Raw genomic sequence first — 19,899 nt, 5'->3', positions numbered from 1 at the left:
GTCGCTCGGCAACAGGCCCTAGAGAAACAAAGGAAGATGACATCCACGGGTTGAATATTCTTGCGGAAAACAGCGCTTCCTTTATTGCGACTCTGAACAAAGATGACGTCAGGTAATGAAATTTCGACCCGTGTGACATACAAATGTAATATTACATGAATTACTTCTTACAAAATATATATAGAGATACATTGCTGGTCCTCTAGATAAATTGCTATACATCACAAAATTTGCATTAAATTTTCACAATTACATCTTTAGCAAGATTTACAATTTACATTGTATTTTCAACAGTTTGGACCTGTGCTGTTATAGACGTTTTATAGGTACCCAACTGTATATTGACCAAAAATAAATAAAGTAGACTTAACATGTCCCTATTGTCCGTCCTTTATGCCTAATTCACATTTGACCCGGGCGCCATGCGATAAGTTAGTCTACGATTTGTCTTGCGGTTTTTGGGCATCGTAGATGGCTACAGTATGTGTTCACATTATAAACGGGCATCGTGACATTTTTTGTACAGGCCTAATGAAATCCGCACGGACGCAGCGCGGAGATTATACGGAAATCGTGCAATTTCAGTACAGTTGCCGTGCAGTCTCCACAAGCTTCGTGAACACGGAAATGTTACGACGCCCGAACGGCTTCCGGGCAGAGGCTGCGCGGAGAAGATACGGTGACGGTGCAGCAGCCGTGACGTTTTTGAGCATCCTAGTCTGCAGTGTATAAACTTTTCCTGATCTGCCTCAACTGCAACCGCAGGTATGCCGCCCTGAGTCTTAGTGGAATTATCCTTTCAATAAAGAAAACATGCTGCAGATGGCTAATACAAATAAGCAGCTGAAAAATGTTTTGCCCATATCAAGGGGCCGCCGCACGACAATGGTGCGGTCGCTGCAGGATTGCCGCGCGATGATTACTCAATATTGTGATTTCACGGGTACTGCACGGGCAGCGAGTGGCAACCTTGCGGCAGCTGTGCGAGGGCCATGCGAAGGTCCGACGGGTGCGATTTCTTTTGGGGTGCCCACGGAAAATCGTGCGTTGGCTGCATGATCAGCGGGCAGCCTCCTAACGATGCCCGTGCGGGGATTGTGCAATGCCACCTGCAACATGTTTACGGGCTAACGATCTATTCAAATTTGTATATCTTTTCGCTAAACAAAATCATAGAGACTGCGGAGCCCGTGAATCCGTACGAAAATCGCACTGCCGCCTCCTGTCTCCGCGTGGTAAAGAGGATACGGGCAGTCTACGGGCTCCGCAGACGCATCGCAGGCCAAATGTGAACTAGGCATTAGCTTGTCTTTCTAAATCCTCTTATTTTCTAGGTACTGAATTGGAGAAAATCTCCAGATATCCTTAAATGTTATTCTATCTTATTACAAAATGTGAACACATTGGAAATCAAGTGTGTACTTATTAGAATTAATATGTCTACGACTGCTACCATTCAGCGGAAAGTATTTCGTTACCTGTTACCTGTATGCGGCACTGAGCATCGTAGCCTATTTCGATTCGAACGAGAATGGTTAGGCTGTATGACAATTGTAACTGTATACTGTGCAATAGGGTACATCATAGTCTAAGTTGATATGTATGTATGCATGTACGCATAATGATACATACTCGGGTATAGATTCATATTTAAATGTAAATACACATTTCAAAATATACGTGGAAATATTGTGCGTGCACACGTTAATAATATTGAATACATTCACGTATACATTTTTATAAGTGCATGCGTAAATACTAGCGTGTAGGTGCACGCATATATGGATGTGCACTTTCATACACGAGTTTACAAGAGCACGCGTAAATATAAACGTCCTTTACAGAAGGCTTGTGCGCTATGCTAATTGCCAGATGCCAATAGTTAATGCTAAATGCCAATTACATAGTGCTAAATGCCAATAATTTAATGTTAAATGTAAATTACTTAATGCTAAATGCTACCCGGTAGGCTACTACCAAATGCTTTATGCCAAATACTTAATGCTAAATGGCAAATGTCAAATAACTATATTATTATAATGCTTATTGCTAAATGATAAATGCTAATTTCTTTGAATTTATGAATTAATGATTTCTAGCTCTTAACCTTATGAATGTAACTTACATAATGTTCTACCAGTCTGACTTGAAACAGTATCATGTTCTACCGGTAATAAGAACATTCATTAGTTGGATCGAATCTGTTTACTCCTAAAATGTTTAGAAAAAAGTTTTTAATAGTTTACAAAATTATGTAGCAAAGGACATTGCCTATTTTAAGGATGCATTTATACACTAATATATTCGCATTTCTCAACGAACAATAACATTTATCGTTTTTACAGCCAGTATTTGACATTCAGCATTTGGCAATTAGAATGGCGCACCGGCCTTCCTATGTCCACTTAGAGTTTTTCAAGTTCATGCATAATCGTATACGTGCACCCTACAACACTACAAATAGCCAAGCAGCTAAACAACTCTTACACCTTTATTATTTGTTAGCAATTTAAGCCAGTGATTTTCTTTTATTTTTCAGCGATGCCAAGGCTTATAAATACATGTGTGTATATTTCAAAAGTAGTGTTATATACTGTTTCTGTGTTCTAGAATGTTCCGTGTCTGTATTTCATTATATATTCTAACACGACCTCATTTGTTTCTCTATTAAACAAAAAAGACCGAAACTGAGACGATATTATGCAACAAAGTCACTGTACGTCACAGTTATTACAATAAATACGTCATAGGCGTCATAACGGCACGCTGAAAATGAAAATGCGTTATAAAAATGGCAAATATTTGGTGGATCTTGGTGTCGTGTTAGAATAGATATAATATCTCACACACTTATTATTTCAAAATGAAATATTTTTTGTCGTTCATATCCTAGGGTGCAGCCTATTAAAGAAGCCTATTACTGTTATTTAACGCTTTCGCGTTTGAAATCCATAAAATGGTTTTATTCCAAGGACAAATCGCTGTTGAGATATATCATTTCTTAAGCAGTAATATTCTTAATGTACATTACTAAGATGATAGTTCTTTGTTTCAGTGTAAGATTGAAATATCTTTCACGAGTGGACATCAGATGCAATATATTTTCATGAGTGGAATAGCCACGAGTAAAAATGCAAGATTTGGTGTCCATGAGTGAAATATATTTTGATCTTCCATGTAAAACAAAAAAGTTTTTTTTTTCATTTCGTGTTTTGACTAAATTTACCAATTTCATAGTTTCTAACTAGTGAAAAATATATTTGATACTTTTCACTGTGAAAATACCAGATATATATCACTCTAATATTTCAGTGACTCACAGAAAAGCATGTAATAAAACTGTTTTATTTTGGTCAAGAATTTATTAATAGTGTTAAAAAATTAACATCGAAGCAGTATTGGGAGTATCAGCGTACGTGAAGTTGATCTGTCTCAACTTTCTTGTTATAAACCTGTTCCCATCAATAAAATGTTATAAACACTAACACAGCAGTAAACACTGCCCAAAGTGTAACAACTCACGTACACACTGATAAAATATAATTAAGTTTCATACACTGTTTTTGAACAATTAGTACTAACAGGTTTTGATTTGTTCTCGCGAATTTCAATGCTATGGATCAGTCTAGAGATAAATCAGAAATTGTAAGAATTACTTTTACTCCAGTCCAGTCATTGAAAGTACTGAGTAAAACATTTCTGTCATTTCAAGTACCGAATGTAACGTTTCTGTCATTGGAAGTACCGAATGTAACGGATCCGGAGACGAGAACGATAGTGTACATGCTTTATTGGTAAGGGGGCGTAATGAAAATGCACAAACAAGCTAGAGAATATATATTATGTCCCAGTTTCGTATTTGGAAATGTGTTACACAGAATAAATATGTTTGTGTGCATACAACAATACTATACATATATATGTAGAACTACACGGTATGAATGTGTAATACTTAAAAGTGTGTTTGGTCAGACATTACAAAACAAAATTAGCGTCATGTAATATATTCGCGTAAAATGTTTAATCGTTACTTTTCACGCTTGAATATAATTGTTTTATGGAACATGAATCAAAATTGATGTTCAAAATAAATGATCAACATTAAGGCGTAAAGTAGATGACCGAGGATTGATCAGTTGAATATGATTTTCGTAGGAATGAAGGGTATTCGAGGATCCTGGTTACCGTTATTAAAATACGGGGCACACGCCAATGAATAGAGTTCGACCTCCGGACGAGGCAAATGTTTTCTATGGCAATTTAACAAGAGACAATTATTCTGAAGACATTCGTCCTCCACCTCTTATTTATGTTTAGAAGGCGTCAGTTACATGCGGAGAGCAAGTCAGTACTGGTGATAATATATAACCAATTTACTGGTACAAAATGGGACCAAAGCCATATCAGTAATACATGAAACTTAAATAGTAACAAGAGAGTACGATTTTTGTAAAGCTAATACGTCAAACATAATTATATTCACACTTTTAAGGCCTATTGCCAATGACGCAGGTTTTGTATTTTACAAAATGCCAAAAAAAAAAAAATGCTAATTCGATCATTAGATTTACATTGTAAATGATGTCCCGGTAGAAATTAATTATACATGTGCATGCATTAGCATCGGTTATCATACTAAAATGCAATATAATATAAATACTGGGTCAGAAATAAAATATATTTTCTCCCAAACATAAGGGGTGTTCAAAAAGTCCATATTAAGTTTACCAGAGTTTTGTATGTATATAAAACAACCGTATTACGAAGAGTACTCGGCACAGCATTTCACCATCAAAATTACATATACCATGACTTTGTGTTAATAAAATACGTCTTTAAATTTCGCTATACACATGTTTATACATGTGACTGTCTGGTACTGGTCCTTGTCTGAAGATATACATGATCTTACTCATCCCAATTCATATGATTAGCAAAAGTGGCTTCCAGTTATTAAAAATCGCAGTCCAAAATTCTCTGAACATGTTCAATACGATGCAAAATATGTTGAAAATAGTATTGAGTAATGTAACTTCACAACTGCGCCTGATAGATTAATACATAACTTTGAGATAGATACCATTTCTCAGCAATTTTAGGAAAATTCCATTTCCAAATGTTGTGTCTGGAAAAGAATCGATGTAACAGTTTTGTTTCCATGCCTCATAATTTTTATCCAATTTTCAGTGCAGTTTGGTGCCTTATAATCTGTACTGTGTTGCAGCTCCGTAAAACCCAAATAGATAAATCAAATTGTTATATTTATCAAGAGTATAATCCTTGTTACAGTTTATGTCAAAGTCCTTAAATTTGTTAATATATATTGATTTAATTATGCAGACAATTTTTCAAGTGTTGGTTTTGACAGCCCTCGAAGATGATGACTTTGCAATACTGTTCAGATTTCTGAATTACGAAAGAAATATTTCATAAATCACATGTTGACACGACCAAGAGTCACTGTGTTATTATATCATATAATATTATAAAATAAATAAATTTATGACATGAATGTTATCAAAGGGGTAATGACGTAGGCATATGAATTACAACTTAGTAAATTAACGACCTAAAGTCGGATATGCTAATGTAATTCATCCGACATGTTTATGTATATGGTATATTAAAAAATACACTCATAAAATGTATAGCTCATATCATTCAATATATGTATTTGTCGTGTTATATTTGTACATATAAGAGTGTGTTTGTCCTTGTACTTTAGAACATGTATATACACGAAGAGCTCTATATAAGTGTTGCATTTATATACATATAATATATAATAATAATTACAATAATAATAATAATAATAATAAAAATATTTCTTGACGATTACAAAAACGCAGGTCTAAGAGCCATTAATAATAATGTGAACATTAATAATAATGTGAACATTTTCCAGATTAATGCTTTGTACGGAAATACACATGAACAAAGTTGTCAGAGAGACTGATCTAAGATTTACAAAATGTTAAGATAGATTTTCCCTTTTAAAACATATAATTTTGAATACAGAGTAGCTTCGTTGTAAACAGCCTTACTTGATACACTGTTGTAGGAGGCGAGTGGACGCGACATCAGAGGACAAAGCGACAGTGGGCGGGAACGAAGCAGACGACAAGGCAGACGGTTCTGAAACTTCGGACTCTTCAACAACAGACTCCTTCGACAGCAAAAGTGAGATATTTACATGCTTTTATTGGAGAAAACACTATAAAACAGTGTTCTTACATAAATTGTACATTTATGTCACTGTAAAATGGTGAAGAGCGACATTTCTAATTCCATTTCAGTTACAAATCCATGAATTAACACACTGCTTTATTTAATACTTAAAAGTATTTGCTAAATTTTAGATGACTGAATCGAATTCAGTTTTTTTTCAAATCATCTGGCAATATAATGTGTACACCCTCGAAACATGTAGTTTTCAGTTCACATAGATTTCTGTTCTACAATTTCTGTTCTACAGTCTTTAAGAACTACCTCTCTGGACAGCCAAGTTGTGATCTTTGTTTGCTGGTGCTCTTTTAAAATAAATTGAAAATAACACCAGCAGCTTTTACAGTTGCTAGAAGTAGTAGGTACAAGAACACTTCTAAAACGTTTTCAAAAATACAAATGTATGTAAATCAGTTGCTTTAAACAAAATTTATTTTTATCTTTCAGACAAAACCGACAAAGAAGGACTGGTAAAAAGTAATGGCAATGATGACAAAGAAATACAAGGTTTTGATAATCCGACAAGCAGACTATAGAAATGATTACCAAAAAAAAAAATGGCAATAAGGAACAAAAATCTCTACTTTGACCGCAGGCTATAACAAAAAAAAAAATATCCTAAGATTTCAGTAATCGGACAATCTAGTTGTAACTCCAAGGTAACGAAATTTGCACTAGCGGACAATAAGGAATATAATTCTCCAATTTTTGGATAATTTAACAAGCAGACAGTACCGATGATGCCAAATATCTATCTGGAAAACAGGCTGTGAATATAAGGATTCAACCAAAAACACAACAAGTAGACATTAGGAAAGAATAGAATGCATGGTGTTTAATCTATCCGATAATAGAGAATTTATCCATATTCTTTAGAAAAATTATTGCTTAAAATGAAAAACATACTTATATTATTCATACATTACATCATAAATGAAGGCTTACATCAGTCAGTTCCAACAAAGAACTTAAATAAATCAAATTATGTTTAATATAGCTGTTTTAGTACGACACTGTTATTTCCATTTGAAATGCATTGCCTTACTTCGTTATCTGTATTTATTATTTCATGCATTAATACTCTGCTCAATAACATTGTTGCAGACTAAAACATGGACTTATGAAAATAGCAACTTTAGAAATTATTTACAAGGTGTGTTATCATTCCAGAAAGAATGTAAGTGTAAAAATATAACATTCTGTCATGTTAATCAAAAGTTGATTGAAAGTTATCGTGTCTAAGTTTGCCATAGTTTAATGACAATGTGGTTCTCTGGTGATTAGACAGTTTTGAAAAGTGGCCTTCTAAGTACTTGTACAATCCACATAATGATGCATGATTGTTGTCCTGTTGGGGGTTATTTTTGTTTTTCTGTATCTTTAATTTTCCGGGACATTTCAACACTGTCCGGGACACCGGGACGAGTATGTGATTTCCGGGACAATCCCGGACAATCCGGGACGTATGACATGTATGCCAGTCTGTAAAAAGTAGGAGGCAACTCTATCAAGCATTTTGACTGAATTATGGCCCCTTTTCGACTAAGAACAAATGTTAAACAGGGACTACCTTAGCCTGGAAAATTAGGGAGAAGTGACTTCTCCCTCCTGGGGAAATAGGGAGAAGTTTTGCAAACGTGAGACAGGACATTGCTTACATGCATTAAATAACAATTATAATGTTTATTCAGTTCCATTTGTAGTATTATCTTGCTATGACTTAAATAAAAATGGTGCAATGTTTCAACAATACAGTACATATTTGCACTGTTTTACTGAAAGATTTTTGACAACTTGACACAACAAATCTTTCCACATATAACCAGTACTTAATATTTCTTGGATTTCTTCCTTCCTAGAGCAGCTTTTTCGCTAATGTGAGCATTTTGAGTTTAGAAATTTTATATGTAGTTCCTTCAATTTGACAAACTACAGAGTTTAAAAAACTTTCAAACTTACAATGAAATGTTATTTGTATTGATCAGTAGATAAAAGACTAAAAATCAGGGGCAATATTTTTTAAAACTACCTATTTTGACATAAAAAGTCTAAAAATTGGTTAAATGTATTACCTCCCTTTAACACATTTCAAAATGTACTAAAAGAGTTGTCTGCTATTTTTATCAAACAACAAATTTAATAGTTTGTCAAGGGCCTTATATTTAACTTATATATATGTTTTTAATGAAAGAGAAATGAAGATTAAAATGATTAGTAAGCAGATCACGCTTGAAAAATAAACATCAGGAGTAACGGGTAGTCTACATCGTGATGGCAATAAAAATTTCGAAACGATTTTCATCCGAAACCATGAATTACTAGATAAGACATCTTATAAAGTACCGAGGGCATTCGGTTGACCCGAGGTTCCGTGTTTTGACCTGCGAAAATCAAGAGAAACTCGAATTTGAACCCCACAAAAAAGTGTCTCGTGCGTCGGCTCGATCTGCGATATGCGTCTCGAGTTCTGCTTTGTCAATCAAAATCTCGGTGAATTTCAATTTCACTGTTGTTCGCCGCCACAAACGGAAGTATGACATAGACGGAGCCTCGTATGTAAATTAGCTACTGACAGATGTCAATCACGCCACACGCCAACTGACACGTAATTAGGTTTGTAATTCGGCAGTTAATTATCGCTGTTTTATGAAGTTTTCGGGCTCTCTGATCTCCGATTCGGTCAACTTTAATTATTACTCTTTCATTCATTAATTATCGTTTACTGCAATCACATTAAATGCAAACAATTAGCAGCTTATCCTGCGGCGTCAATCTGAAATCGAGTGATTATCTTTTGTTGTCATGGACACATTTTGCGCTTGCCTACCGGTGACATCCTGTGTATTGCGTTTTGTGTTTACAGACTTTACATAACCGAGATGTATAATCTCGGCGCACTTTATTGCCAATTATGCTTTCCTTTCATCCAGTTTTAGGGCGACTTGAACTTCGTTTTTCTGGGCGGGAAGGGCTAAGTGAAATATCTTAAAGCGAAGTTATCGCTCAACTCCACCTAAAACGCAGTCCCTGTTAAAGTTTGCGTACCACCCCAAACATTTTCAAAGTCCATTGAGATATTGCTTTCATATTTTGCATACTTGTTTACCATCATGACCCCAGTCTGTAAAAAGGAGGAGGCAACTCTATCAAGCATTTTGACTGAATTATGGCCCCTTTTCAACTTAGAATAAATGTTAAAGTTTGCATACCACCCCAAATATTTTCAAAGTCCATTGAGATATTGCTTTCATATTTAGCATATTTGTTTACCATCATGACCCCAGTCTGTAAAAAGGAGGAGGCAACTCTAACAAGCATTTTGTCTGAATTATGGCCCCTTTTCGACTTAGAATATGCTTATTGTAATGTTAGAGTTTTACTCATTGCTTATATTATACTATCAAGCACTGAGAATAGTCGAGCGCGCTGTCCACTGACAGCTCTTGTATAGATTTGTTCTTAATATGAACTGTGTTGATATGGCAACACAAACTATCAAACAGCCTCTACTTTGGGAAAGGCATGGGTATATTTTTATTGAAACAGTTTTGTATAATTAGCTGTAATTTTCAGTCCATCTTTATCAGTATGTGTTTAACAGTACTTTAAAATCAAAGTGAAACAAAACAAAAATGTATTATTAAGTCGAGTTTTTCTTTAAAGCCTATGAAAAGACTGGTGTGTCAAAAGAAAATTTTGCTATAAGGGCCATTTTTCCAGCCTCCAGCCAATCAAAAAGCAATTAAAGGTGCAGAATTAAATGCCAGTTTGTCATTTCATTTTTGTAGAAGGTATTCATATCTGTCATTGCAACAAGAAAACCTATAACCCTTCACAAATTGCAAGCTGCTTCAAATGTCTTGAAAACTTGCACTTTTGGTATAATTGTTGATTCAAAATTTGGAACTAAATTGACAAAATAGGAACAAAAACAAATAATTTTAGACAGGGTTAGCATTGTCCATAATTTAATCATAATATCTTTCCATTGAAAGATTTTAATTTTCACAAGTAGTATGCCATGAGAGGAAATGTAAGATGTTTGAAAGACAAGTGGAGATTAGATGCAAAATTCTTTTGAGCGAAAATGTAAAATCAGCTGTTCACAAGTGTAAGATATTTTGATTTTACATGTACATGTCAAACAAACATTTTTTCACGCTAGCCTTGTCTTTTCATTGGTTTTTATTCAAATTTTACCCATTTTGTAGTTTCTTACAGTGATATTTTTAGTTTATGTATTTTCGTATATGTTTTACTGTCCTATCATATATATTCAGATTTCCACAAGATTGGTGGTTTTAGGATCTTCACACAATGTCTGGAATCGGAAGAACCCGAGATACGACGGTCGTGCCTGGATGTGATTGCATCTCTCGTACAAAATAACCCGTACTGTCAGGCAGCCGTCTTACAGCATGACCTTCTACCTACCATACTTCATATGCTGGACACAGATAACAACTCCACTGTGAAAGTGAAAGCTCTATATGCTGTATCCTGTAAGCTGTTTCTCATTTCTAAAATTATTTTACTTTGATCTAGGTCCAAGATTGTAAATCTGAGGATGGAATTTAGTCTCAGAATAAAGCTTTTTCATTGTACCATTATCAAGAAGCAACCAGTCGCATGCTGGAGTTTTCAAACTGATCTTTAATTCAATGTTGTAACCTTGGGTCCAGGTTTCCAACTGACAAGGTTTCCATTCAGACAGAGTTTTCCATAAACAGTAAAAAATTAAAAAATGAAGTTTTTGCACTTTTCAAATCGAAAATCTATGGTCATGACAGTAGTTTACAAATAATGTATGCTTAAAATCTGTCTATACAAGTTTTCAATTTCAAACAAGTCAGGGAAAATGTCTACGCAACACTTTTTGTCAGTGTCACTTCAAAGAAAAAGTTCGCCATTCTGTTGATGCGAAAAATTTTTTTTTTAAATTACTGCTTTTACCATTTACAGAAGTGTATTAGATTGACATAAATTTTTGAAAATAACTGAAAAATTACTTCTTTATCAAGCTGTTTGAACTACTGGAAACTTAATACAGAAATATTCGATTGTTTTACAGGTTTGATACGAGATTGTGAAGAAGGTCTAGACGGGTTTTTATCACATGATGGATTTTCTGTAATCATGCGTGCCATGCAAACTGATATTGATAAATTGAAAATAAAGTCAGCTTTCATGTTGAGTTCAATCTGCAGTGATAACAATAAATGTAAAGGTAAGCACATTTCCGGGAAAAAAAAAGTACCCGGTACTTGAAATTCTGCTTTATGTTCTGTTGTCTTATAAAAATCATTAAAAAAGCTTTTCCTACATATCCTGAGAACTTTAGATACAGAATGTTGAATATATATCTCAGAGAACCCTTTGATGTATGGAAAATGACAGGTATTGACATTTAGTAGATGTCCTAGTTTCCAGTGAAACCAATACTATAAAGATATGCTCTATAGCCATACTGTACCATTTTATAGATTACATATTAAAACTTTGGAAGTACAAAATGTATATGAAGATATCTGAGAACTCTAAAAGACACCAGTCTCATGTTGAGTACAAACCAGTACTATCTGATTCTACACAGTTTCAACAAAACTATTTTTACACTGATACATTCCATATGTTTTATGCTGTCAGACCAGTTGTGAAAATACGCACACAAAAACTTCATTGATTTGTATAACTTTTGCCTGTAATGGGATTCTTTTAAATAGTTGATTTTCATAGCTTTGATCACAATTGGCATTTTATTATGTAATGTTATGGAAGCACTCCAAAGATAATTTACATGATGTTTATTAGTTTAAAGAAATACCAGATTAATTGTTCACATGTTTTGACTTCAGCTTCAAAACTATTTTGTTTTAACATACAGATACTTTGTGTTTTCAGATATTGTTTGTGATATAGGAATGATAGATCAACTTGTAGGACATCTCAGTGAAGAGCATAGCAGTTTTCATGAACATTTGTTATCTGCGCTACTGTCTATAGTAAGAGGCCATCCTCGAAGTTTACAGCAGTGTTCACGGCCAGAGTTAAATCTGCTTTCCTTGTTACAACAAAAAGAACAAGATATGAAAGGAAAGGATGAGTTTCAGGTAAATATTGCAAACTTTCCTGGAATGTAGAATCATTTTACTTTTACATGCAGTTTTATGTTCAACTTGACTAATGCTAAAGGGATATTCAGGTGCACTTACATTTGCTGTGGTTCAGTCTGAATTGTGTTGTGTATATCTCAAATAGTATTTGACCTATAGTCATCAAACATCACAGGAGTACTGTTCAGCATGTGAAGTTTGGCCTCTAGTGATTTATTTGGGATTTATTGAACAAGAGTTATGACCATTGAGTTATTTATAAATATGCATAAAATATGTCTTGTACTGAACCTATAACTTACTACTGAATTACTGCTTTACAGACTTGCAGGTTGACAGGACACACATTTTAAATGCCAATGTAAACAAGAAAAAAATTTCAGTGTGTTAAATATTGTACTTATTTATCCCTTCATCTCTCCCCACCCCTAAAAGATTACGGTATATATCTTTCATCTAGAGTTTCTTGATGAGATTTCATAGTTATCCCCTGGTCACCACTAACCCAAAGGTGATATGAAAGTTTAATTTATCTTGCATTGTCAACAAGTAACATGATGCCATTCTATGACAGGGATATACCCCTAGTATTTTAACACCATCGCTGCTGATATATGTACATTGTGTTTATGTTTAGTTCATTTAATTATGTCTCCCACACCAGTGTGTGGTGGGAGACATATTGATTTACTCCTGTCTGTGTGTGTGTCCATCCGTCTGTCAGAAATCTTGTTCGCACTTTAAGTCGAACATTTCTGACCCGATCTTTACCAAACTTGAACAAAATGTGTTTGCCAATAAGTCCTCGGCCAAGTTGGATAACTAGACAAATCGGCCCAGGCACTTCGGAATTATGGCCCTTGAATTACCGATAGGCTGCTTACTTCAAAACTTATGGGTAGGCCGCTTACTCCAAAATTTACTCCAAAACTATCGAAGGTATATTTCCTATGAGTAAACAGTATATAAAGACAGACTTACTATTCAGATGATTAGGCAGTTGTGGGAGACATGCGCTTTTCTCAAAAGCAGCTCTAGTTATCCAAATAATTTTGTGTTTGTCACAAATACTTCTTTGAGAATTAATCTTAAATATGATTATCTTTACACTAAAGTATGAAACAATATTTCTACTTGCAGGAGGAGTATGAATACACTGTAGAATTGCTGAAGTTATTAAAGACATCACAAGACAGTTCGGAACAAGATGTTGTCAGATGATACTATAGTTTATTCAGTATTTAGGCATTTTAAGACAGTTATTAAAGGGCCTCAAGTTCAATCTATTTCTGTGCACTCAAGAAGTAACAACCATTTGCAGATTTTTTCAAAATGTTGGACTGAGTGTAACTGTAGAAAATATTAGTCACCTTTATGTTCCAAAAATTGAGTTATTTCTTTTAAAAATCACTTTCTGCCAAAGTGTTGCATTTGAATGCACTGGATAATATGTTCAGTTGTTGTGAGAGTAATTAAGAGCTCAGATAAAATTTAAAAAGATCCAAACTGCTTCAGTTAGTTCATTGTTTACACAACAATTCTAATGTCTATTCTGTACTGATATTCTGTGCCAGAAGAAGTTATGCACAGTAACGTAAAACTGGTCAATATACATGTAAACTTTGTATGAACAGATATATATTTAACTCCCCAAGTTACATTATTCATTGGACAACTCATTCCTTTGCTTCTGAGCTGAAATGATTTTTTGCTAAAACACAATTTGTAGAGCTTTGCAGTAGCTTTGACTAGTCTTCGGTTTGTTGTATTCTGATGATGTAAAAAACTGTGAAATTATGGATTGGGTTTTTTAATGTTTTTTTAAATTACATGAAAATGGAGTAATTAAAGGGAGTGTAACTTCATACTCGTACAGGTAGGATTACCTTCTTTATAACAATAAGCATTTGAGGTGTCATGATAAAGAACAATATAACCATACAATACAGTTGTACGTTCTAAATGTGTAGGTTTGCTGGTAACAAGTGATGATCTGATAAAATCTATGACAGATTTTTAACAGACACTTATTGTATATAGAGACTTACTAGACATATAGGTATTGATATTGCAGTTCCTCTGTTTGTTAAATCTATATACTACAGTAAGAGAAGTAATGTTTTAGCTTTACTGTGCACACATGCATGTGTATTTTGATAAAATGTTTGTTTACTTGATAACTGCTTTGCTGTTAATGATGTAAAATAAACTACTGTATCTATACTAGTTATAGAATACAGTGCCCAAAAAGACTAAATGTATTTACTTTAATTTCTACCTTCTTGCTATAATAAACCCTGATGTTTGTTTGTTTTGTTGAATAACAAGTCATACTGACACAGTTTAGGTCACATGGTGACTGTCCAGCTTGAAGTAGAGGTCACTTGGCAACTGCCCAGCTTGAGGTAGAGGTCACTTGGCGACTGCCCAGCTTGTGGTAGAGGACACTTGGCGACTGCCCAGCTTGAGGTAGAGGACACTTGGCGAGTGCCCAGCTTGAGGAAGACGACACTTGGCGACTGCCCTGCTTGTGGTAGAGGACACTTGGCGACTGCCCAGCTTGAGGTAGAGGACACTTGACAACTGCCCAGCTTGAGGTAGAGGACACTTGGCGACTGCCCAGCATGAGGTAGAGGACACTTGGCGACTGCCCAGCTTGTGGTAGAGAACACTTGGCGAGTGTCCAGCTTGTGGTAGAGGACACTTGGCGACTGCCCAGCTTGTGGTAGAGGACACTTGGCGACTGCCCAGCTTGTGGTAGAGGACACTTGGCGACTGCCCTGCTTGTGGTAGAGGACACTTGGCGACTGCCCAGCTTGGGGTAGAGGACACTTGGCGACTGCCCAGCTTGATGTAGAGGACACTTGGCGACTGCCCGGCTTGTGGTAGAGGACACTTGGCGACTGCCCGGCTTGTGGAAGAGGACACTTGGCGATTGCCCGGCTTGTGGTAGAGGACACTTGGTGACTGCCCAGCTTGTGGAAGAGGACACTTGGCGTCTGCCCAGCTTGTGGTAGAGGACACTTGGCGACTGCCCAGCTTGTGGTAGAGGACACTTGGCGAGTGCCCAGCTTGTGGTAGAGGACACTTGGCGACTGCCCAGCTTGAGGTAGAGGACACTTGGCGAGTGCCCAGCTTGTAGTAGAGGACACTTGTCGAGTGCCCAGCTTGAGTTGGAGGTCACTTGGTGACTGCCCAGCTTGAGGGAGAGGACACTTGGCAAGTGCCCAGCTTGAGGACCAAGTGTCCTCTACCACAAGGAGGGCAGTTGCCAAGTGTCCTCTACCTCAAGCTGGGCAGTCACCAAGTGTCCTCTACCACAAGCTGGGCAGTCGCCATTTGTCCTCTACCACAAGCTGGGCACTCGCCAATGCTGGTAACATCATACATTATCAGTAATTCTCGTCTGTTGCTGGATGTTGGTTAAATATGCCAATTACTGTACTGAATGTCTAACATCTAAATATTTAAAAATGGACATATATTACAAAACGGTGCATTTCTGACATATGAAAGTTGACTCAATGACCAAAGTATCAATGTGTTCAAGATGTCATCACACGATATTCAAGCTAAAATTTGTTTCTTTCTGTTTCATTGCTCTCATTAGGAGCAGGCATTTTTTTTCATTTAGTTCTAAAGTTTTTATTCAACAAAATTTAAAGGAAGATTTGTCTGCATGGGTCAAATTTTGTCCGATTGGGCTTTTGTTCTACATTCTACAATACCAGTCATATGCATAATGATGCATAACTAGGCTTGGTAACTGAACTATTCAACAAAGTTTTGTGAAATCAGATATACTTTAAGGTTTACGAGTTTATCATCTAAACACAGAAATACTTGATAAACAAACAACCTGACCATTACATGTTCTGCCGATAAACAAACAACCTGACCATTACATGTTCTGCTGTACTGTCTGAAAATGAATACCATTTGTAAAGAAATAAAAATACACTTACTGGAAACTTAAGTTCCTGGTGACCTAGATTTGTGAAAACTAAGTTCCACCTAGTTCTGTGAAATTTCAGCATTGGGACATTATTGCAAATGCATCAAAACAAAGATATGTAACAGTTCTTTGAAAATGGTGTTTTTTAAAGGTATTGAACTGTCTGAAATTGTGGCCCCTGTATGCAGTCCTCTTCTGGAATTCAATGTATATATCAGTTTACTGACAGTTGTTTCGTAGAGTTATATACATGTTTTATATACTGTTATATTTTCATGTGACATCCTTTCTCTCAATGATTTGGGGTTGTTTGAAAAAAAAATCTTGAAATGTAAGGCTAAGCATTCGCAGAATTTGGACAAACTTCTGTCACAAAACAATGAGCAGCCATATACAATGGGGTTTAGTGAATAAAGGATAAAGTCTGGTTCTTTTTGTAAATATAAAAATTTATTGTGAAATTACGCACTGATAATAATGTATAAAATTAACATGTGACAGAAAAACTGTTAAATAAAACATGGAATGTTTTACAATAATGCAATACAAGAGGTTGTAGAACACGATATGACCCCTTGATGCATAATTCAGTAACTGCACAAGGATTAGAAATTATTTGGTCACTGTGACCTTGACCTTTGACCTACTGACCTCAAAATCAACTGGGGTCATCTGCTGGTCATGATCAACCTCCCTATTAAGATTCGCTATCCTAGGCCCAAGTGTTCTCAAGTTATCATCAGGAAACAGTTTAACTGTTCCAGGTCAATGTGGCCTTGACCTTTAACCTACAGATCTCAAAATCAACAGAGGTCATCTGCTGGTCATGATAAACCTCCCTATTAAGTTGTGTGATCCTAGGCCCAGGTGTTCTAAAGTTATTGTCTGGAAACGGTTTAGCTGTTCTGGGTCACTGTGACCTTGACCTACTAATCTCAAAATCAATAGGGTCATCTGCTGGTCATGACCAACCTCCCTATCAGCTTTCGTGATCCTAGGCCCAAGTGTTCTCAAGGTATTGTACGGAAACCATTTAACTGTTCCGATTCACTGTGACCTTGACCATAGACCTATTGATCTCAAAATCAATAGGGGTCATCTGCTGGTCATGACCAACCTTCCTATCAACTTTCATGATCCTAGGCCCAAGCGTTCTGGAATTATCCGAAAACCGACTGGTCTAAAGACCGACTGACAGACAGACTGACCGACATCAACAAAACAATATACCCCTCCTTCTACAAAGTGGAGCATAAAAATAGCAACACAATGAAGTAATAAAAAATGAAAGCACCACCTAGACAGAAATGTTCCCTTGTGTAGGACAACTACATAAAGTCTCTTAATTAACATAACAACTTGGTGTTACAATCATAGGCAGGTTAATATTCCTGACTGCTTAATATTCCCTTATATTCACAGATTGTGGGTAATGATTTCCGTGATGGTTTTACTTTTGCTAGTATTCACAAACAGATCAAGGGTAATATCTGGGATGGTTTTATCTTGCTTATATTCACAAACAGATCAAGGGTAATATCTGGGATGGTTTTACTTTTGCTAATATTCACAAACAGATCAAGGGTGATATCTGGGATGGTTTTATCTTGCTTATATTCATAAACAGACTGAAATGTGAATTCAAAACAATGGTGAATACCGAGCAGCATATGAGTTACAAATTGTGAAGTCTTTAAAATCCATTTATGATTGTGACCTACTAAAGGCAAAATTAATGTCACATGAAAGTAGATAGAACTATCAATGTATCACAATTGTTGGTGTCTAAATAGTATGTACTCTACAACTTACAATGCAGTAACTATTATTCATAATTCCCTCATCAATCAATGTTCTTAATAGGCTTCATAGTACCAAATTCATGTCTCGGTAGGATTCACAGTACCAAATTCATATCTCAATAGGCTTCACAGTACCAAATTCATGTCTCAATAGGCTTCAAAGTACCAAATTCATGTCTCAATAGGCTTCATAGTACCAAATTCATGTCTCAATAGGCTTCATAGTACCAAATTCATGTTTCAATAGGCTTCACAGTACCAAATTCATGTCTCAATAGGCTTCACAGTACCAAATTCATGTCTCAATAGGCTTCACAGTACCAAATTCATGTCTCAATAGGCTTCAAAGTACAAAATTCATGTCTCAATCAGATTTCTTTCAATTGCCCTATATTTTCAATTGTACAAAGTACAATCATAAATTGATGACATCGTATACAAAACTAAGACCAAGTGCACCACTAGTTCCTTCAAAAACTGAACATTAGTAACATGCGTACTGTGAAATGATCAATATTTGGGAGGGAATATTTTTCATTCATTTTACTTTCAAAAACTGAAAACCACTTATTCATATCCTCACACTATAAAAATTTTGGTTAAAACTATGAAATTTCAGACCTATAAAATTGAACAATTCCTCAGTAATTATAAACATCACTTTTCGTCTTAAAATTCCAAAACTTAGACTAAATGTCTACCAAATCTATGTGCTACTCATTCGTAAATGTAATGCATTTCTATAATCTTTTTGTCAAAATAAAACACCCATTTAATGTTCATAATTTCAAATGGCTCTAGAACAAAATCATGTTACAAAGACCCTATATTTATTTAACACCTGGAAGTCATTTTGAACTTTTCATACATAGTTTTTTTGTATTGTGTATTTTATTATAATTCCATGTGTTCTTTATTAGTAAACTGACCTGAAATTATCTCAATAAAATATTCAAGAAAAAATGTCCACATCAAATCCAGGTAAACAGTACAAAATACTTGCAAATTTACCAGATACTGGTAATGTTTAATTAGTATAAAAAGCACAAAATTCTATTAAAAATTCTCTGAGTGATAGAAAAGAAACTTACTAAATGAATGAATGAAAAATTTACTGAAGCAAACACACACTCTTATTCAAATATGAATACTGTAATAGTTTTTTTTTATTACTACGACCAGTACAATCTATACTTGCAACAGTAATACTTTCTGTTCTCTCTAATATAATGCATATCTTTTATGATGCAACTATTATCTAACCATCATCTAGTTTGAACAACTTAAGTCCACAATATTTTTGTTCGGACTGTTTTGATCTTAAATCACTTTATTTTCTGAAGGGTTAGGATTCTGTAATTTGGATAAAGTTTGAGAATGCAATACCTGCAATGACAGATTCTAAACTTGATTGCGTTACAAAAATCCACAACCATAATTTCAACTTCTTGTTAACTTTTACAAAACTGATGGACAGAGATTCTTGATTATTGATGAAATATGAGTGTAATATGACAAATCATGTTAATGTTCAATAATAATAGGTTATTTAACATTGTACAGTAAAATGTTAAATAACCTTTTTATTCTATATCTATTTTATCTTACTATAATAATAGTTTAAATTAAGAATATTTCACTGAATATTGCCTTCCTGCCTTTTCTAGTTTCTTCCCAGCTTGGTATGAGTGTAAATATATATTATACAGAACAATGTTGGACCTTAAATAACCTTTTTATCCTATATTTATTTCACTTCATACGTAATTCATTGAATGTTTTTTCTGCGTATCATCATTAAAAA

General features: G+C 35.1%; 1 protein-coding gene and 1 long non-coding RNA gene across 2 annotated transcripts; both read left to right on the top strand.

Annotated features, from left to right (window-relative positions):
• LOC123537612 (uncharacterized) lies at positions 1 to 7,565 on the top strand. The gene is made up of 4 exons (XR_008368095.1): positions 1 to 112; positions 2,540 to 2,563; positions 6,062 to 6,180; positions 6,673 to 7,565. It is a non-coding gene; the product is annotated as an uncharacterized LOC123537612 (long non-coding RNA).
• A 1,113-nt stretch (positions 7,566 to 8,678) lies between these two features.
• Positions 8,679 to 14,667, top strand: LOC123537408 (hsp70-binding protein 1-like). Its single transcript, XM_053527872.1, has 5 exons — positions 8,679 to 8,756; positions 10,391 to 10,727; positions 11,297 to 11,452; positions 12,127 to 12,335; positions 13,479 to 14,667. The coding sequence occupies exons 1-5, from the start codon at positions 8,679 to 8,681 to the stop codon at positions 13,557 to 13,559; spliced, it is 861 nt and encodes a 286-aa protein (XP_053383847.1). The 3' UTR covers positions 13,560 to 14,667.
• Positions 14,668 to 19,899: the final 5,232 nt, after the last annotated feature.

This window comes from Mercenaria mercenaria, chromosome 17, assembly GCF_021730395.1.
Source record: "Mercenaria mercenaria strain notata chromosome 17, MADL_Memer_1, whole genome shotgun sequence".
NCBI lineage: Eukaryota > Metazoa > Mollusca > Bivalvia > Venerida > Veneridae > Mercenaria > Mercenaria mercenaria.
Note: the sequence above shows the minus strand (reverse complement) of the source record. Positions and strands in the feature narration are given on the sequence as shown.